This window comes from Caretta caretta, chromosome 1, assembly GCF_965140235.1.
Source record: "Caretta caretta isolate rCarCar2 chromosome 1, rCarCar1.hap1, whole genome shotgun sequence".
Lineage (NCBI taxonomy): Eukaryota > Metazoa > Chordata > Testudines > Cheloniidae > Caretta > Caretta caretta.
The window spans coordinates 303,499,374-303,515,273 of record NC_134206.1 but is presented as its reverse complement, the minus strand read 5'-3'; the positions used below and the strand labels follow the sequence as shown (position 1 = coordinate 303,515,273).

Below are 15,900 nucleotides of genomic sequence, written 5' to 3'. Positions count from 1 at the left end.
CGCTTGCAGAGGCAATAAAGTCATTGTTGCTTCACATTCATGCATTCTTTATTCATTCATCACACAAATAGGTGGATGACTACCAAGGTAGCCCAGGAGGGGTGGTGGAGGAGGGAAGGAAAATGCCACACAGCACTTTAAAAGTTTACAACTTTAAAATTTATTGAATGCCAGCCTTCTGTTTTTTGGGCAATCCTCTGGTATGGAGTGGCTGGTTGGCCGGTGGCCCCCTACCGCGTTCTTGGGCATCTGGGTGTGGAGGCTGTGGAACTTGGGGAGGAGGGCAATTGGTTACACAGGGGCTGTAGTGGCAGTCTGTGCTCCAGCTGCCTTTGCTGCAGCTCAACCATACACTGGAGCATACTGGTTTGGTCCTCCAGCAGCCTCAGCATTGAATCCTGCCTCCTCTCATCACGCTGCCGCCACATTTGAGCTTCAGCCCTCTCTTCAGCCCGCCACCTCTCCTCCCGGTCATTTTATGCTTTCCTGCACTCTGACATTATTTGCCTCCACGCATTCATCTGTGCTCTGTCAGTGTGGGAGGACAGCATGAGCTCGGAGAACATTTCATCGCAAGTGCGTTTTTTTTTACTTTCTAAGCTTCACTAGCCTCTGGGAAGGAGAAGATCCTGTGGTCATTGAAACACATGCAGCTGGTGGAGAAAGAAAAAGGGGCAGCGGTATTTAAAAAGACACATTTTATAAAACAGAGGCTACGCTCTTTCAGGGTAAACCTTGCTGTTAACATTATGGACATAGCACATGTGCTTTCGTTACAAGGTCGCATTTTGCCTCCCCCCACCGCGTGGCTACCCCCTCAACCTTCCCCCCTCCCTGTGGCTAACAGCGGGGAACATTTCTGTTTAGCCACAGGCAAACAGCCCAGCAGGAATGGGCTCCTCTGAGTGTCCCCTGAAGAAAAGCACTCTATTTCAACCAGGTGACCATGAATTACCACTCTCCTGAGGATAACACAGAGAGATAAAGAACGGATGTTGTTTGAATGCCAGCAAACATACACTGCAATGCTTTGTTCTACAATGATTCCCGAGTACGTGTTACTGGCCTGGAGTGGTAAAGTGTCCTACCATGAAGGACGCAATAAGGCTGCCCTCCCCAGAAACCTTTTGCAAAGGCTTTGGGAGTACATCCAGGAGAGCCACAAATGCCAGGGCAAAGTAATCCTTTCACATGCTTGCTTTTAAACTATTTATAGTATTTTAAAAGGTATACTCACCAGAGGTCCCTTCTCCGCCTGCTGGGTCCAGGAGGCAGCCTTGGGTGGGTTCGGAGGGTACTGGCTCCAGGTCCAGGGTGAGAAACAGTTCCTGGCTGTCGGGAAAACCGGTTTCTCCACTTGCTTGCTGTGAGCTATCTACAACCTCATCATCATCATCATCTTCTTCGTCCCCAAAACCTGCTTCCATATTGCCTCCATCTCCATTGAAGGAGTCAAACAACACGGCTGGGGTAGTGGTGGCTGAACCCCCTAAAATGGCATGCAGCTCGTCATAGAAGCGGCATGTTTGGGGCTCTGACCCGGAGCCGCCGTTCGCCTTTCTGGTAGGCTTGCCTCAGCTCCTTCAGTTTCATGCGGCACTGCTTCGGGTCCCTGTTATGGCCTCTGTCCTTCATGCCCTGGGAGATTTTGACAAAGGTTTTGGCATTTCGAAAACTGGAATGGAGTTCTGATAGCACGGATTCCTCTCCCCATACAGCGATCAGATCCCGTACCTCCTGTTCGGTCCATGCTGGAGCTCTTTTGCGATTCTGGGACTCCATCATGGTCACCTCTGCTGATGAGCTCTGCATGGTCACCTGCAGCTTGCCACGCTGGCCAAACAGGAAATGAGATTCAAAAGTTTGCGGTTCATTTCCTGTCTACCTGGCCAGTGCATCTGAGTTGAGAGTGCTGTCCAGAGCGGTCACAATGGAGCACTCTGGGATAGCTCCCGGAGGCCAATACCGTCGAATTGTGTCCACAGTACCCCAAATTCGAGCCGGCAAGGCCGATTTAAGCCCTAATCCACTTGTCAGGGGTGGAGTAAGGAAATCGATTTTAAGAGCCCTTTAAGTCGAAATAAAGGGCTTCATCGTGTGGAGGGGTGCAGGTTTACATCGATTTAATGCTGCTAAATTCGAGCTAAAGTCCTAGTGTAGACCAGGGCTATGGCTGAACTAGGAACTCAGCTTTAAGAACCCATTAAAAAAATCTTGGCTACAACTTCTGTCCCATTTGAAAATCAAGTTGTGTACCATATAGTAACAATGTGGAACTATAAAATGTAATTTTGATGTTGTAGTGTATTATTTTAACTTCAGTGTGTTATCTGTAATATAAAGTTAATATGGGGTCACAGAAGATATGCAGTGTAAGTGATTAGAAGGGTCTAAACATAGAAACAAAAAGAAAAGTTTGCACAGTTCATTTTATTTAAAGAATGTGTATTTGAGATTCATGTTCAAATGTGTTGATCTAGCTGTGATTAAAGTAAGATAAGGCCATTTTTACTTACTCCACTGTTTATTTATGCTAAGTAACCTAATGACACACAGGGGTCTTGGCTTGTAACTGAAGGAGAACAGCAGTCACAGAAACGTGTAGTTGTTTTTTTAAACAGCTAATCTAATCAGACCACCATTTTTTCCTTTTGTACACCGTATTGAGATACATTACATTCATCTTGAATCTCTGCAGATATAATGAAATATAAAATATTTTTAAATATTATAAAAGCTTCATGATCAGATCATCAGCAAGGATCAGGAATATAGGATATAATCTGATCATTTAAAGATGATTTAAAGGATCATTTAAAGATGCTTCCTGTTTACAAGGTACTAGTGGTAGGCTGGGTGATTATGCTTGGGGGGCCGAAGGTTGAGAAACAAACTATCCCAGGCTATTAGTATAATAATCTGAGGCTACGTCTTTCTGCAAAAAAAGGTGTTTACTATCTGAGAGCCCTCTCTGTGTAAAATCCTAGTAGAGACAAGGCACAGGTATTTTTTTTTATCTTGGTGTCACTAGTCAAGATAAAACAAATACCCTTCTCCCTCCACCCCCACCCAGCCCCACTGGGGTTGATCTCGACTAGCAACATCTAGGTAAAAACTATAGTGCCTGCGCACTCTCAACTTTAGTTCGCTATTTCATTTTGCGGTGAAGACACAGCATTAGTATTTCAAAAATTCAAATTTTAAATAAGAGAGGGAAAAATCTACCCAAAATATATGGGCTGGCAAACTACAAAAACAGTGTTTAAAAATACTTCAAAATTTTTTGTCCTTCTTTTTCTCCTTCCTATGATCTCCCTCCTCATTTCCCTCCCCACAGGTAAACAAGAGTTCTTCCCAGAATTGTTGCAATATATTTTTATTTATGTTTTCTTTCAAAAGCAAACAGTCAGGAAGAGATGGAATTTTTGCAATGTAAACTAGATGCATAAATATAGATGCAAGGGAAACAATTCATTATTATGTAAACATGCTATCAGCTTATATTGATTACTTTTTCATGTCATGCTTGTATTGTTTTAGTTGCTTTTGAACTGATTCACGTAGAGGAAATTGCATTTGGAAAACAAAAGTATGTAAGTGGGAAGCAAATCCATAGGTAAAATACGACATTTTAAAGGATTATAGCCCTATTTTTATTAATAAGAAAATAGTACACAAAATATCAAGAAATGTCTTTGAAAATTGTTTCAGCCTTTGCAGTGCTCATTTTCTTTAGATTACTAATTTGTTTTTAAGAGTTTCATAATGTGATTGTTCTGATGTTTTCTATATTTTGGGCTTGAGGTATAACATTTCCTCTCTTGATTTGCATTAGGGGGAATTTGTTTCCTGTCTCTTGTCACTATTACGACAAATGACCGATAGACATTACCAGCAACTTCTTGATAGATTCAGCACAAAGGATGACCTGAGAGTAAGTAACAGATCTTCAGTTTTATGCGTTTAAATGTTCTCTCCTCTTCTTCTTCTTTTTCTGCCTCTGTTCAGGAACTCCCCTGTCTCAGTTCAGGGGTATGTTGATGTTTAAATATAATCTGTTTCTCTGACACACTGATGAGAACTAATAGCTACATAAGTTTTTTCATTCATGTTTACTCAGGGGAATTTTTGTGGCTGTGGGTAGGATTTTGTCGTTTCTGTACTTAAAGCTGGTAGGAATGGGGAAAGGAAAACTATAGAATAGTGTTATAGCCCTTTCCTCATTCTCTAACCCCATCACAGCGAATAAACTAATCACAATCCAAGTTACAAATATGAAAAACCTCCATCTAGGGAGACAAAACTCTCCTGGATTTTTCCTATCAGCCACAGTTTAATTGATGTGACATGGTGCAATGACAGACTGGCAGCTTAAAGAAAATATACTCACACTAGTACCAGATTCAGAAAGAACAGACCTCTACGTATAGCTCATGAAACCCTGTAGATCCCTGACACTGTCCACTATAAGTGCCAGGACCCTCCATAGTGAGTAGTATGACAAAGTTCCTCCTCTACCTTGGTGGATCTTGCGCTTATTGGCGGATTTGCTCACCTTGGAGCTTCACGGCAGCCCTCATCTTGGCCGTTTTTCTGAAGCTACAGTCCAGTTCGACGACTTCTGTGTCTGACCAGGAGTTGGGAGGTTGGGGGGGAACCCGGGCACACCCTCTACTCTGGGTTCCAGCCCAGGGCCCTGTGGAATGCAGATGTCTAGAGTGCCTCCTGGAACAGCTGTGCAATAGCTACAATTCCCTGGGCTACTTCCCCATGGCCTCCTCCCAACATCTTCTTTATTTTCACCACAGGACCTTCCTCCTGATGTCTGATAATGCTTGTACTTCTCAGTCTTCCAGTAGTACGCCTTCTCACTCTCAACTTCTTGCACCTCTTGCTCCCAGCTCCTTGCACACACACCACAAACTGAAGTGAGCTCCTTTTTAAACCCAGGTGCCTTGATTAGCCTGCCTTAATTGATTCTAGCAGCTTCTTGATTGGCTGCAGGTGTTCTAATCAGCCTGTCTGTCTTAATTGTCTCCAGAAGGCTCCTGATTGTTCTGGAACCTTCCCTGTTACCTTATCCAGGGGAAAGGGACCTACTTAACCTGGGGCTAATATATCTGCCTTCTATTCCTCTCCTGTAGCTATCTGGCCCCACCCTGTCACAGTAGATATTATCCTAGCATCTTCCAGTACGACGGCTGACTTCACTCATGTGCACAGGGAGATTAGCATGTTGCTTATGTTTACATTATTTTAATGTAAGCTATTATACTATTGGTAGAATGCCTGAGTTACTTCCATTTTTAATTTTGATAAAGAAAAACCATCATTATTGCAGTTTCTAGACACAGTGGAAGTTTCTTAGGGGATCGTCAGACACAGTGGAAGTTTCTTGGGGGATCGTAGTTTATGCGTAGAGGGTAATATTCACCCCTTCTCCTTGTAGCACTACGCCTGTGTAAACTGTGGCTGTCTGAGGACAGAACTTTTATTATTATTATTATTATTATTTATTAGCATCCTCTTGTCTATGAGAGATGCTGGGAATTGCAGCCTATGGTGTAGATGGTTTTTCAATGTCTCATGTGATTGAATAGTCCAATCCGAGATTTGCACGATCTTTAACAGTTATTGCAAATGTATGTGTCTTGGTTGGGAGCTGCTGGCTTCCTATGGGCTCTTTTTCCTTCAAGCTGTAGGATCCAGCTTCTGTCATGGACTTTGATACCCTGTTGGAGATGATGGCGACACTTGTTACAATCACTTGCCAAGATTTTCCATTGGTCAGGATCAATTCCAAATTTCTTCATATCTAATTTGCATGTGTCTTTATAATGAAGCTTGTGATGTCCTGTTCTTGTTCCATCTGATAGCTCCCCGTATAGCATGTCCTTGGGTATGCATCCATCTTCCAACATACTCAGATAGCCCAGCCTGTGCAGTCATCTTTGCTTGAGCAGAGCTGTCACAGTTGGTAAATTTGCCCTTTGATGAACCTCTGCATTGGTGACTTTATCTTGCCATTTGGTGTTGAGTATGCAGTGGAAACAGCGTAGGTGGAAACTGTTTAATCTTTTCTCCTGATGAGCATAAGTTGTCCATGTTTCCCCATCATACATGAGAGTGCTGAGAGAACACAAGCTTGGAACGCTACGATTTTGGTCCTGATGGTAAGCTTTGAGTTGTTCCATGCTTTTTTAGTTAGTCTGCTAAAGGTGGTAGCAGCCTTTCCAATGCAAACAGTTAGTTCTTCATCCAATGAGATGGATGGTGGTCACTGTAGAACCTAAACAGCTGAACTTTTGGACTACTACTGGCTGGTTTGTATTTAAGGTGATTGAAGGATCTTGTGGAACCCCCTGTCCTAACACAACCATTTTCTTAATGCTGATGATGAGAGCAAATGCCTGACAAGCATCTGAAAGGCGGTCCATGAGTTCTTGTAGTAGATCTTCATCATGGGCTATGACGGCAGCATCATGAGTGAATAGAAGTTCCCTGATTAGCACCTTTTTAACTTTGGTCTTGGACTTTAGTCAGGACAGGTTGAAGAGTTTCCTATCCAATCTTGTGTGGAAATGCATTCAGTCTTTCCTGTCCTTAAACACACAGTTCAAGAGTACCGAGAAGAAGATTCCAAAGAGTGTAGGGGCAAAAACACATTCTTGTTTCCCTCCGCTTTCCATCTGAAAGCTGTCCAAAGTGGACCCGTCAAACTGGACAGTTGCTCTCATGCTGTTGAATGAACTTATAAGACTTAACAGGGTTGGTGGGCATCTAGTATTGCAAATAGACCTACTCTGCTGACTGTGTCGAATGCTTTGGTTAGGTCCACAAAGGCGATGTACAAAAGGCGGATGAGCAAATTCACTCAGTGTTTTTGCCAACCACATCCACACAGGATAGATTGGGCCCTTCAGCTGTGTCTGATAACCAATCGAGGAGTGGAGCCCCAAAAGGAGGGCATAAGGAAGATCTCCTTTGCACTGGGAGAGGGAAGATCTCCTGCAGCGTAGCTGGTTCCAAATATATCAACTCCCATCATTCCTTTGGTACAAACCAATGAAGTCGAGAGGGGGACACTGATACATGGGCAAAGCAGCCAGGCTATTGCAGCCACATCACATGGAGAGGATACTCCATCCTTTCTGGCAGCATGGACACAACACAGAAGGTGGCAGTTACAGGTTATAAACTCTCACTTGATTGGCGTAGAGGAGGGCTCCACAGATCACCTTCGATGGTGGGAAGAATCACTGCGTTCCATTGGTCAGCCCCGCCCACATAAAGCTGACCAGCTCCCAGACAGCTAGGTGCTGACCCAGCATGGTATGTCTGCCTCATGGAGCGCATGGGACTAGACCAAAAATTGAAAGGCAGACCAAAATCTTGCACCTGGCAAAAATAAAAAACCAAGAACTTCCCAGCTTGGAAGCTGGAATGTCAGGACCATGTGTCCAGGATTGACAGACAGTCACGACCTACAATACAAAAGTAGCATGCGGAAGTTAGCTTTGATAGACTATACTGCTGTACTGTGCTGTACAAACTCAATGTTGACATTGAAGCACTCCAGGAAACAAGACTTGGAGATGCTAGTTCTGTCCAAGAGGCCAATTATACCTTCTTTTGACAAGGTAAAAGCAGTGAAGAAAATCATCTGCATGGTGTCAGTTTCACTGTGAGAAACAATTGGGTAAAGCTCCTAAAAACACCCATTGGGAAGTCAGAGCATATCATCTCACTTGAACTTCCAGACGACCATCGGCTCTGTGAACATCATTAGTGCTTATGCACCAACACTCAAATCAAGCCCCAAGGAAAAGGATACATTTAACGACTCTTTGCATCAAGTCATCAAAAGAATACCATCAACTGAGGACAGAATTTAGGGGCAGAGTATGTGGCATCCTTGCATCCTTTCTGTGTTTGCCTAATCCAGGCCATGGAGTGGAACAGGAACTGGAACCCCCCTACATAGGAGCTTCTATCAATTGGATCCACATTATTGTGGACTTATTTGCCACACCCCAAACACCTCCATTCTGGACCATGTGGAACTGGTGAGGAGCCCCAATTTGTGGCACGCAAAGAGTGTGGAGTGTTCTTACACATCCACTCTTCGACCACTCACTCGCTGTGCAGCCGTGGGGGGTCCACTAGTGAGCCTTCTTGGAGTTAGTATATGTTCCTACTTGGAGGACTTCAGTTCTGTAATGAAATGGTGAATCTGCCGTAATGGTGAATAACAGCCAGAGAGTTCACTAAACTTTCAATAGGATTTTACCAGTAATTTCATTTACAATATCTTAATCTAGTAAATTTTGAAAAGTCGTACTGTTTCTGTATGCACTAGTTACTACATGGTGCTATAATAGTTGGGATCCCTTAAGTGTCAGTTCTAACGTTCCATCATACTGGTCAACCCCCAGACTCTGAAAAGAAAGGCAGTAACCCTCAAAATGAGGGACAGCTCACCATGAAATATGAGAGAGAATGAGGGACATAAAATTTTTTATTCCTTAATTTTTTTAAAAAAATGTACACCTATACAAAAGGCCTGGAACATATTATAATGAAACTAAATAATGATTCTGTGAACTAAAGCATACATTAAGTAGAAAGCCATTATTTACAATAAAATAAAAGGTCACAAGGAATAGATGCTTTGAGAGGAATGTTGCACACAATATATCGCTTGGTTGTTTCTGGAGCATGAGAAGGAAGGGAACTCTCTGCAGAGTACACACACACAAATTACTCAATTACTATTGCCCGGCAGATGGCAGGGGTATTCTGTTGCTCATCATCTACTGCCTAGTGGGGGTGTGAAGGGTGTAACACACACAGTATATTACTCTGTCTGTCTTCCCTGAGGTGAGGCGTATAGAATGCAGTGTATATGTCAGGGTTCCTTCCCCACTCTGAACTCTAGGATACAGATGTGGGGACCTGCATGAAAACCTCCTAAACTTACTTTTACCAGCTGAGGTTAAAACTTCCCCAAGGTACAAACTATTTTACCTTTTGCCCTTGGACTTTCGCTGCCACTATCAAACGTCTAAATGGTATATTACTAGGAAAGAGTCTGTTTGGAAACGTCTTTCCCCCCAAAATCCTCCCAAACGTTACACCCCTTTTCCTGGGGAAGGTTTGATAAAAAATCCTCACCAATTTGCATAGGTGGCCACAGACCCAAACCCTTGGATCTTAAGAACAATGAAAAAGCATTCAGTTTCTTAAAAGAAGAATTTTAATAGAAGAAAAAGTAAAAAGAATAATCTCTGTAAAATCAGGATGGTAAATACTGTACAGCGTAATTAGATTCAAAACATAGAGAATCCCTCTAGGCAAAACCTTAAGTTACAAAAAGACACAAAAACAGGAATATCCATTCCATTCAGCACAGCTTATTTTCTCAGCCATTTAAAGGAATCAGAATCTAACGCATATCTGGCTAGATTACTTACTAAGTTCTAAGACTCCATTCCTGTTCTGTCCCCGGCAAAAGCATCACACAGACAGACAGACAGAGAGGCTTTGTTTCTCCCTCCGCCCAGCTTTTGAAAGTATGTTGTCTCCTCATTGGTCATTTTGGTCAGGTGCCAGCGAGGTTATCCTAGCTTCTTAACCCTTTACAGGTGAAAGGGTTTTTCCTCTGGCCAGGAGGGATTTTAAAGGTGTTTACCCTTCCCTTTATATTTATGACAGTATATTTCACAGTATCTGTTCCCTGGGAGATGTCCTTGTCCCCCTTTGCAATGGTGTGACTCAGGGTCCCCTGATGAACCAACACTTTTTGAGCAGGGCTTTGTGCAGAGACTACTAAGCAGGGGAGGAACAAAGGAGAAGGCAGATGAGAGTGGTGGTGGTGACAGCATGGTGCATTCTGTGAGTAGTAGTTCCACACCACTCTACGATTGCTTGGTTTCCTCTTGTGGGAGACTCCATCTCTTAGGATGCTGTGGGCAGAGGAAAGTCAAATGCTCATGGTTGGGCCAAGGGCCTCAGAATCTCATGTCCAATCTCAAGAACCTCCAGTACTTCGAGGGACATCAGCCTGCCAGGGACTTTGCAGTTGCAATGCAGGACTGTGGGACTGCTTTAACAATCAGGGCCAGGTGCTGGAGGTCCCAAATAATGCATGGCCCTTGAGAGGTATGCACCACATTCTTGTGAAAAGTACTATGTATTCTTTAATGGGCACAGTCAAGACTGAGATTAAAGTTTATCAAAATGTATTTTGTTTACAGTTAGAGATGTCTGGATGAAGTTTTCTCTGTTCCATGTTATATTTGTAGAACAAATAAGATGATGTTGAGAGATCATCTCTGGGATGAATTGGTTCAGAAAGATGTTGCTTTCTTATACTGAGATATTTTCTGTGAGCGGTAATCTGTATTACATTTCTTGATTTAATACAAATTTTCACCTGCTGTAGTAGCTGTAATTAGTCCAAGGTGGTAATTAATGTATGTTGTGTAGAATTGGGCAACTAAGTTGGGTAAGAATTTTGTTAAGGTTTATATTCCTACTTAATTTTAAGACACTGTTTTTTGTTGCTGATTCCAATGAGGATTTAGTTTTAGGAGTTTATTTCCAGAGGTTTTGAGTCTGCATGAAATATGGAAATGTATAGTTTATAAGTACTTACCGGGCAAAATGGTTTTGAGTTTATTCATGCTTCAGGAATGCAAAATTGAAAATGTCTAGGATTATTGTTTGAGTGGTGTTTAGTTCTTGGTTTGAAACACATTTGTATTCCCAACCACCCCCTAACCCCGACTCCCCTGTTATTATACAGAGACATTTAGAAAGCAGCCATAGTCAGCTATGTCAGTCCTCAAAGTGAACAGGTCCCAGGAACTTATCTCGAACATCTTTTACTCTCCACGAGATGGACCCTACTCCCATCAAAGTCAATGCAAGCTTTGCTGCTGATTTCACTGAGAATATGTTCAGTACACATGAGCGGCATACCTGCACTTCTGAAATTGAAATAACCCCACAAGTTTTTTTGTTTTTTTTATAATTTCACTTGACTATGACAAATACAACACAAGAAGTTTATAACTCAAAGGAAAAAGTGCAGATAGGAATCAGTATTTTGTGTTAATCTTCTCTCTTTCTCTCTCATTTGATATGTTAATCATTTTGTTTGTCTTAAGTATGCTTTAGGCCAATACCCATCTAAACTACATCATGCCACTTACCTCTGTATTCTTATGTTTGTTTTATTTTGGCCACTGAATGTTCATGATATGCTGTTTGTAGTGTTTAAAAAAAAAAGACAGCATCAACATGAAATCAAGTTTTAAAAAGTAAAAGCACCTATCACCTGATGACATTTCTCTGTTATGTTGCTGATAGCCAGGGTTATCTGAACTCAAAGCTATGGTAACTATTCTCTATTTTCCAGGCAGTGTCCAGAAATAAAGCAGTGGGGGACACAGCACTTGTGTCTGATAAATCATTGGTGCACACAAGAGTGCTTCCACCCAAAAATCCTTGTTTTTATTTAAGCACACATCTAAAACAGCAATTGTCTAGAGCACCTCAGAATATAGCTACTCAAAGTCTGAAGTGGTGGTGAGTGGCAACAGCAGGTTTCCAGTGGCCAGCCTTCTTCCTCGCTGCTGGGGAGATAAATGTCAGTGTCGTCTTGCTCGTAGAAAGTCTAAGCTTCTCCGTGGCTTCTCCAAAGTGCACACACTAACTAAACTCCTTGTAGGTTTCTCCAAACAAAGCACATAACTCAAAATAACTTGTAATAAGCTAACAATTTCCCTAACAGCAGCAAAGAACTCATAATTTTTACTTATCAGCAAAGCAGCTCACAAGAAACTTGCAAACACAAGCACCCAGACCAAGGCCAGCTATCCTGACTCAATTTCATTTGGCAGCATCGCTTTCAAGTCTATGTAATTAAGATTATGTATGTATTTTTGTTTACCTTTCAGTATAATTTTATAGTAGCAGAGCTACTGCTTTCTTTCTCTTTTGGGGGGGCAGGGAGGAGGGACACCAGTAAGTACAAACTAATTATATATAACTTTTAATGTATATATTTTATAATAATGTGTAGGGGCACCAGTCCGGTTCAGAGCACTATTGTGGAAGGACAGTCCCTGCCCCAAAGAGCTCAAATCTAATTTAAGATGAAATGGAACAGTGGGAATTACAAAAACTAGGAAGGAGTGGGAAAGAGGAGGAGGAATAGGAAACATCAATACAAGCAAGCCAGCTATGTGCACAGCTCAGAAGTCCCTGCTGGCCGCCTACCTAACCTTTATCAATTCATAGTTTACCATGGACAAAGTGACAGAGTGGGTATACAGGAGAGATTTGAAGGAGGACAGGATAGTAATTTTACAGACTATGGGTGAGATCTTCATCATTGCTCTGGCCCTTCACACAATGGGTAAGAGGACTGGAGTGATAAAAAGGCATCTTAAAAGTCCCAACTGCAGTCTGGGGAGGATTCTCCCCAGCACAGGCACTGTGGAAGACAGTTCTCGGATTGCCTTCCAAGTACCCCATCACAAGCCCAAGTGGAGAGGGCTGGACTGGGGGAAGGAGTGGCATGTCAAGGATAGGGATGCAGGATGTAGCATTGTGGCCTATAGGATAGCCATGCTCTAGCCCCTAGAGCAGCCCATGATTGGAAGGGTGCAAAAGTGGTTTAAAGCCAATTTATCCCTTTAGCCTGTAGGCTTTGAGTTCTGGGCTTCCCTAGTTTGGGGAGGTTTTTTCCGTGTAAGAAGACTATATGGACCAAAGCTCAAAGGCACTTGTGAAGAAATCAACAAACGACCTTCACTATTTCAAAAGGCTGTGCCTTGCACTGAATCACAGTAGTACACATATTCCATTTGTTGGCACAAAAGAATATTCCTGCTGGAAGAAATAGCACAAAATGTCACATTTGTGAAGTGGCTTGAATCTTGCAGTAAAATATGGAAGAGTTTATATAAATTTCAGTTAGGATTATTAAGAGACAGTGTTTGGTTGCCTGGAGCATAGAAAAAGAAGAAACTACTCCCATGCTGCCAATTAAAATCTGAGATATACGAGACATTAATTATAACTATACTCCAACCAACCAAATGTTACTGCAGTTATACTGCCAGCTGAAATGCTTTTTAAATGTTAAAATCTGTTCCTGAATCATTATGATGTGTTCACTGGGGCTGGTACAGCTGTGTGAGACAATAGCTTATGGAAAAGCAAGTGTATTTGGAATTCTAGATTATGAAATTGATTTGCAGTGAGTAGTACCTGTTAGTAATGCCTCATAAGGATTTTGGAATATAGGGACCATGAAACAGAAATGAGCAATTCCATCATACTTTTCTATCCTATGTCTCCTGGAGGCATAATTCTGACAAAAAATGTGCTATGGAATTTATTTTAAAGTGATTATAGAGTTAAACTGCTTGGCACTAAGTATTTGGGGAGGAGTAGTGCTGACATATGGATGGATTCTAGCAAACTAATGCCCCAGACAGTAAAACACCAATAGCTGAGCTGTAACTAAATGTATACATGTACATTTGTCCCTTTGCCCACAAAACTGTAATGGATCCTTGAGTAAATGTGTTACCAAAATAAAAAAACCTAAACAAAAATTAAAACCAAACACTGTATGATTTCTAAGAAATAAAATAAAAATTATCTATGGATTATTTACTCTTTTGAAGACATTACAGTCTATCAGCAAATATTACAAAAAGCTCAGTTTTGGAAAATGTTTCTCTACTCCTACTCCTCTCCCCTTGCTTCACCTTTTTCCCACTTTTAGCTATGAATTATTCTGGCTTTATATGTATATATTAAATTTTAAAAGTGCATTTAAGGTGCCCAGTAATTAAGGTTTTTTGGACATTTGCAGTTGTGCTTTACATACATATATATGTATATATCTGCAAATTTACAACCTTAATTACTGTATCGGGCACCTCAAATGCATTTTTTGTTTTAATATAATTTGTCACTGGGTTTATGAAACAGATTTGCAATATTCTTGTTTTTTCTGTTAAAATTATTCAATTTAGAAAATAATTGTTCTGGTGTAGTTTACCCAGATTGTAATCAAGGTATCTAAATGTGTTGTTATTTTAAGACCCCTTGAAATCCAAGGCTTGTGTGGCTTTTATGTTTTGTTTTTGATTTGTTTGTTTGTTTTAGGGTGGGATTTTTGTTGTTAACTTAAACATATTTAGAGAGGAAAAAGCTGCATTGAACAAATTTTGATCAGAAATGGTGCGACAAACTAGGAAAATATCTATATTATGTTGTGTGACTTTGTTTTCCATGGTGTATGAGTGAATACAGACAGCAATATCAAAGAAGGCTGTAAAGAGGTGGTTACAGAAGCTGGCAGGAAAGTAAAACAGTGAAATGGATAAGTCAGCCTCACATACACAGCTTCAAAGGAATTAAGATAACAATGGCTGGGCCATCAATTGGTGGGAAAATTCACCTAGCTAGCTCAATCCATCTTTACTCTTCCCAAGGCTAAGCCTGGCATCAGGAAACCTAGCTCCTCAAAGACCCTAGAAAAGGGAGGGATTTTTTGGATGACCTGAGAGACTGGCCAGGATGTACCAGTGAAAAGGCTGCCAATCTGACCAAGATACAGACAGAGGGAAAAGGCTGCAAGCAGTACAGGCTGTTTCTCCCAATTCAGAGATGGGGAATAAGCCAGACCCCTTGATCTCTCTCTCTATGCAGAGAGGCTAAGTTTAGGGAGGAGAATATGCATACAGGTCTCTGTCATTGTAAATATAGTTTCCTAAGCGTTGTGTGTCTTTTGGTCAAAATAAATTAGGTTTTGTTCTGAAGAAGACATTTCTGTCTCACTGCAAACATATGCTATCACAGGATCCCAAAGAGAAACCCTGGCAGGGCCCATCCCCAGTTGGACTTGCTGAATTAGATATGATTAGTATCAAGAAGCTATAGCCAAGGTCCTACTCTGAGGGTACGTCTATACTACCCGTCGGATCAGAGGGGCCGATCGATCCAGCGGCGGTCGGTTTATTGTGTCTAGTCTAGTCTAGTCTAGACCCCCGAGCACTCTCCCATCGACTCCAGTACGGCACCAGAGTGAGAGGCACAGGTGGAGTCGACAGGGGAGTGTCAGCAGTCGACTCACCGCAGTGAGGACACCGCAGTGAGTAGATCTAAGTAAGTCGACTTCAGCTACATTATTCATATAGCTGAAGTTGTGTAACTTAGATCCATATCCCTCCCACCCCCACCCCCAGTGTAGACCAGGCCTGAGAGTGGATAAATTCAGAGAGCTAAAGGCCCAAGGCCTGACCTCTTTGAGGGATTCATTCAGAGAGACCCCAAGAAGGGACAGCTATGCAGCTAGCCTGGTATCCATGACAGATGATGCCCTCCATACCATAAACACAGATTTTTTCAGCATGCTGCTGCGGGGGGGAAAGTCTGGTCAGTGTAATCTGCTGTCAGATTTTTGTGCACTGGCATCTTGAATGTCATCCTTAGCTGCTGTACTCCCCTTTACAGTGCTTCTCTCAGGAACCATCTCAGCTTCAGACAATGTCCATCACCTACCTATTGAAATGTACATCTGGGCATTCAGAACTGTTGGATATCCTGAGCCTGTATCTGCATATAGGGAGCTAATTCAATACAGTTGAGATAGGCAGAATCAAATACTATTGTCTCAAAGTCATGTACTGCATTGATTCTGTTCAGCCAATAATATCCCTCGCATCACATTTTTCATGATGTGATGCTCACTTTGCTTACTAGAAAAATACGGACAGTGTTAAACAAAAGAAGAATGGGCCATTGGAAGTAATGCCCTGTCCAGGAATTTTTTATTTATAAAGATTTGAAAGACTCTCTACAGTGGCTGTTTAA

The 15,900-nt window shown here is 41.9% G+C and overlaps 1 protein-coding gene across 7 annotated transcripts in view; it reads left to right on the top strand.

Moving 5' to 3' along the window:
• The window catches only part of DOCK4 (dedicator of cytokinesis 4), a 414,714-nt gene that overhangs the window by 306,161 nt on the left and 92,653 nt on the right, over positions 1–15,900 (top strand). For all 7 annotated transcript variants that reach the window (XM_048836082.2, XM_048836079.2, XM_048836080.2 and 4 more), the window contains one exon: positions 3,836–3,934. In XM_048836082.2, coding sequence (XP_048692039.1) covers positions 3,836–3,934 — 99 coding nt within the window. The remainder of the gene's footprint in view (positions 1–3,835; positions 3,935–15,900) is intronic.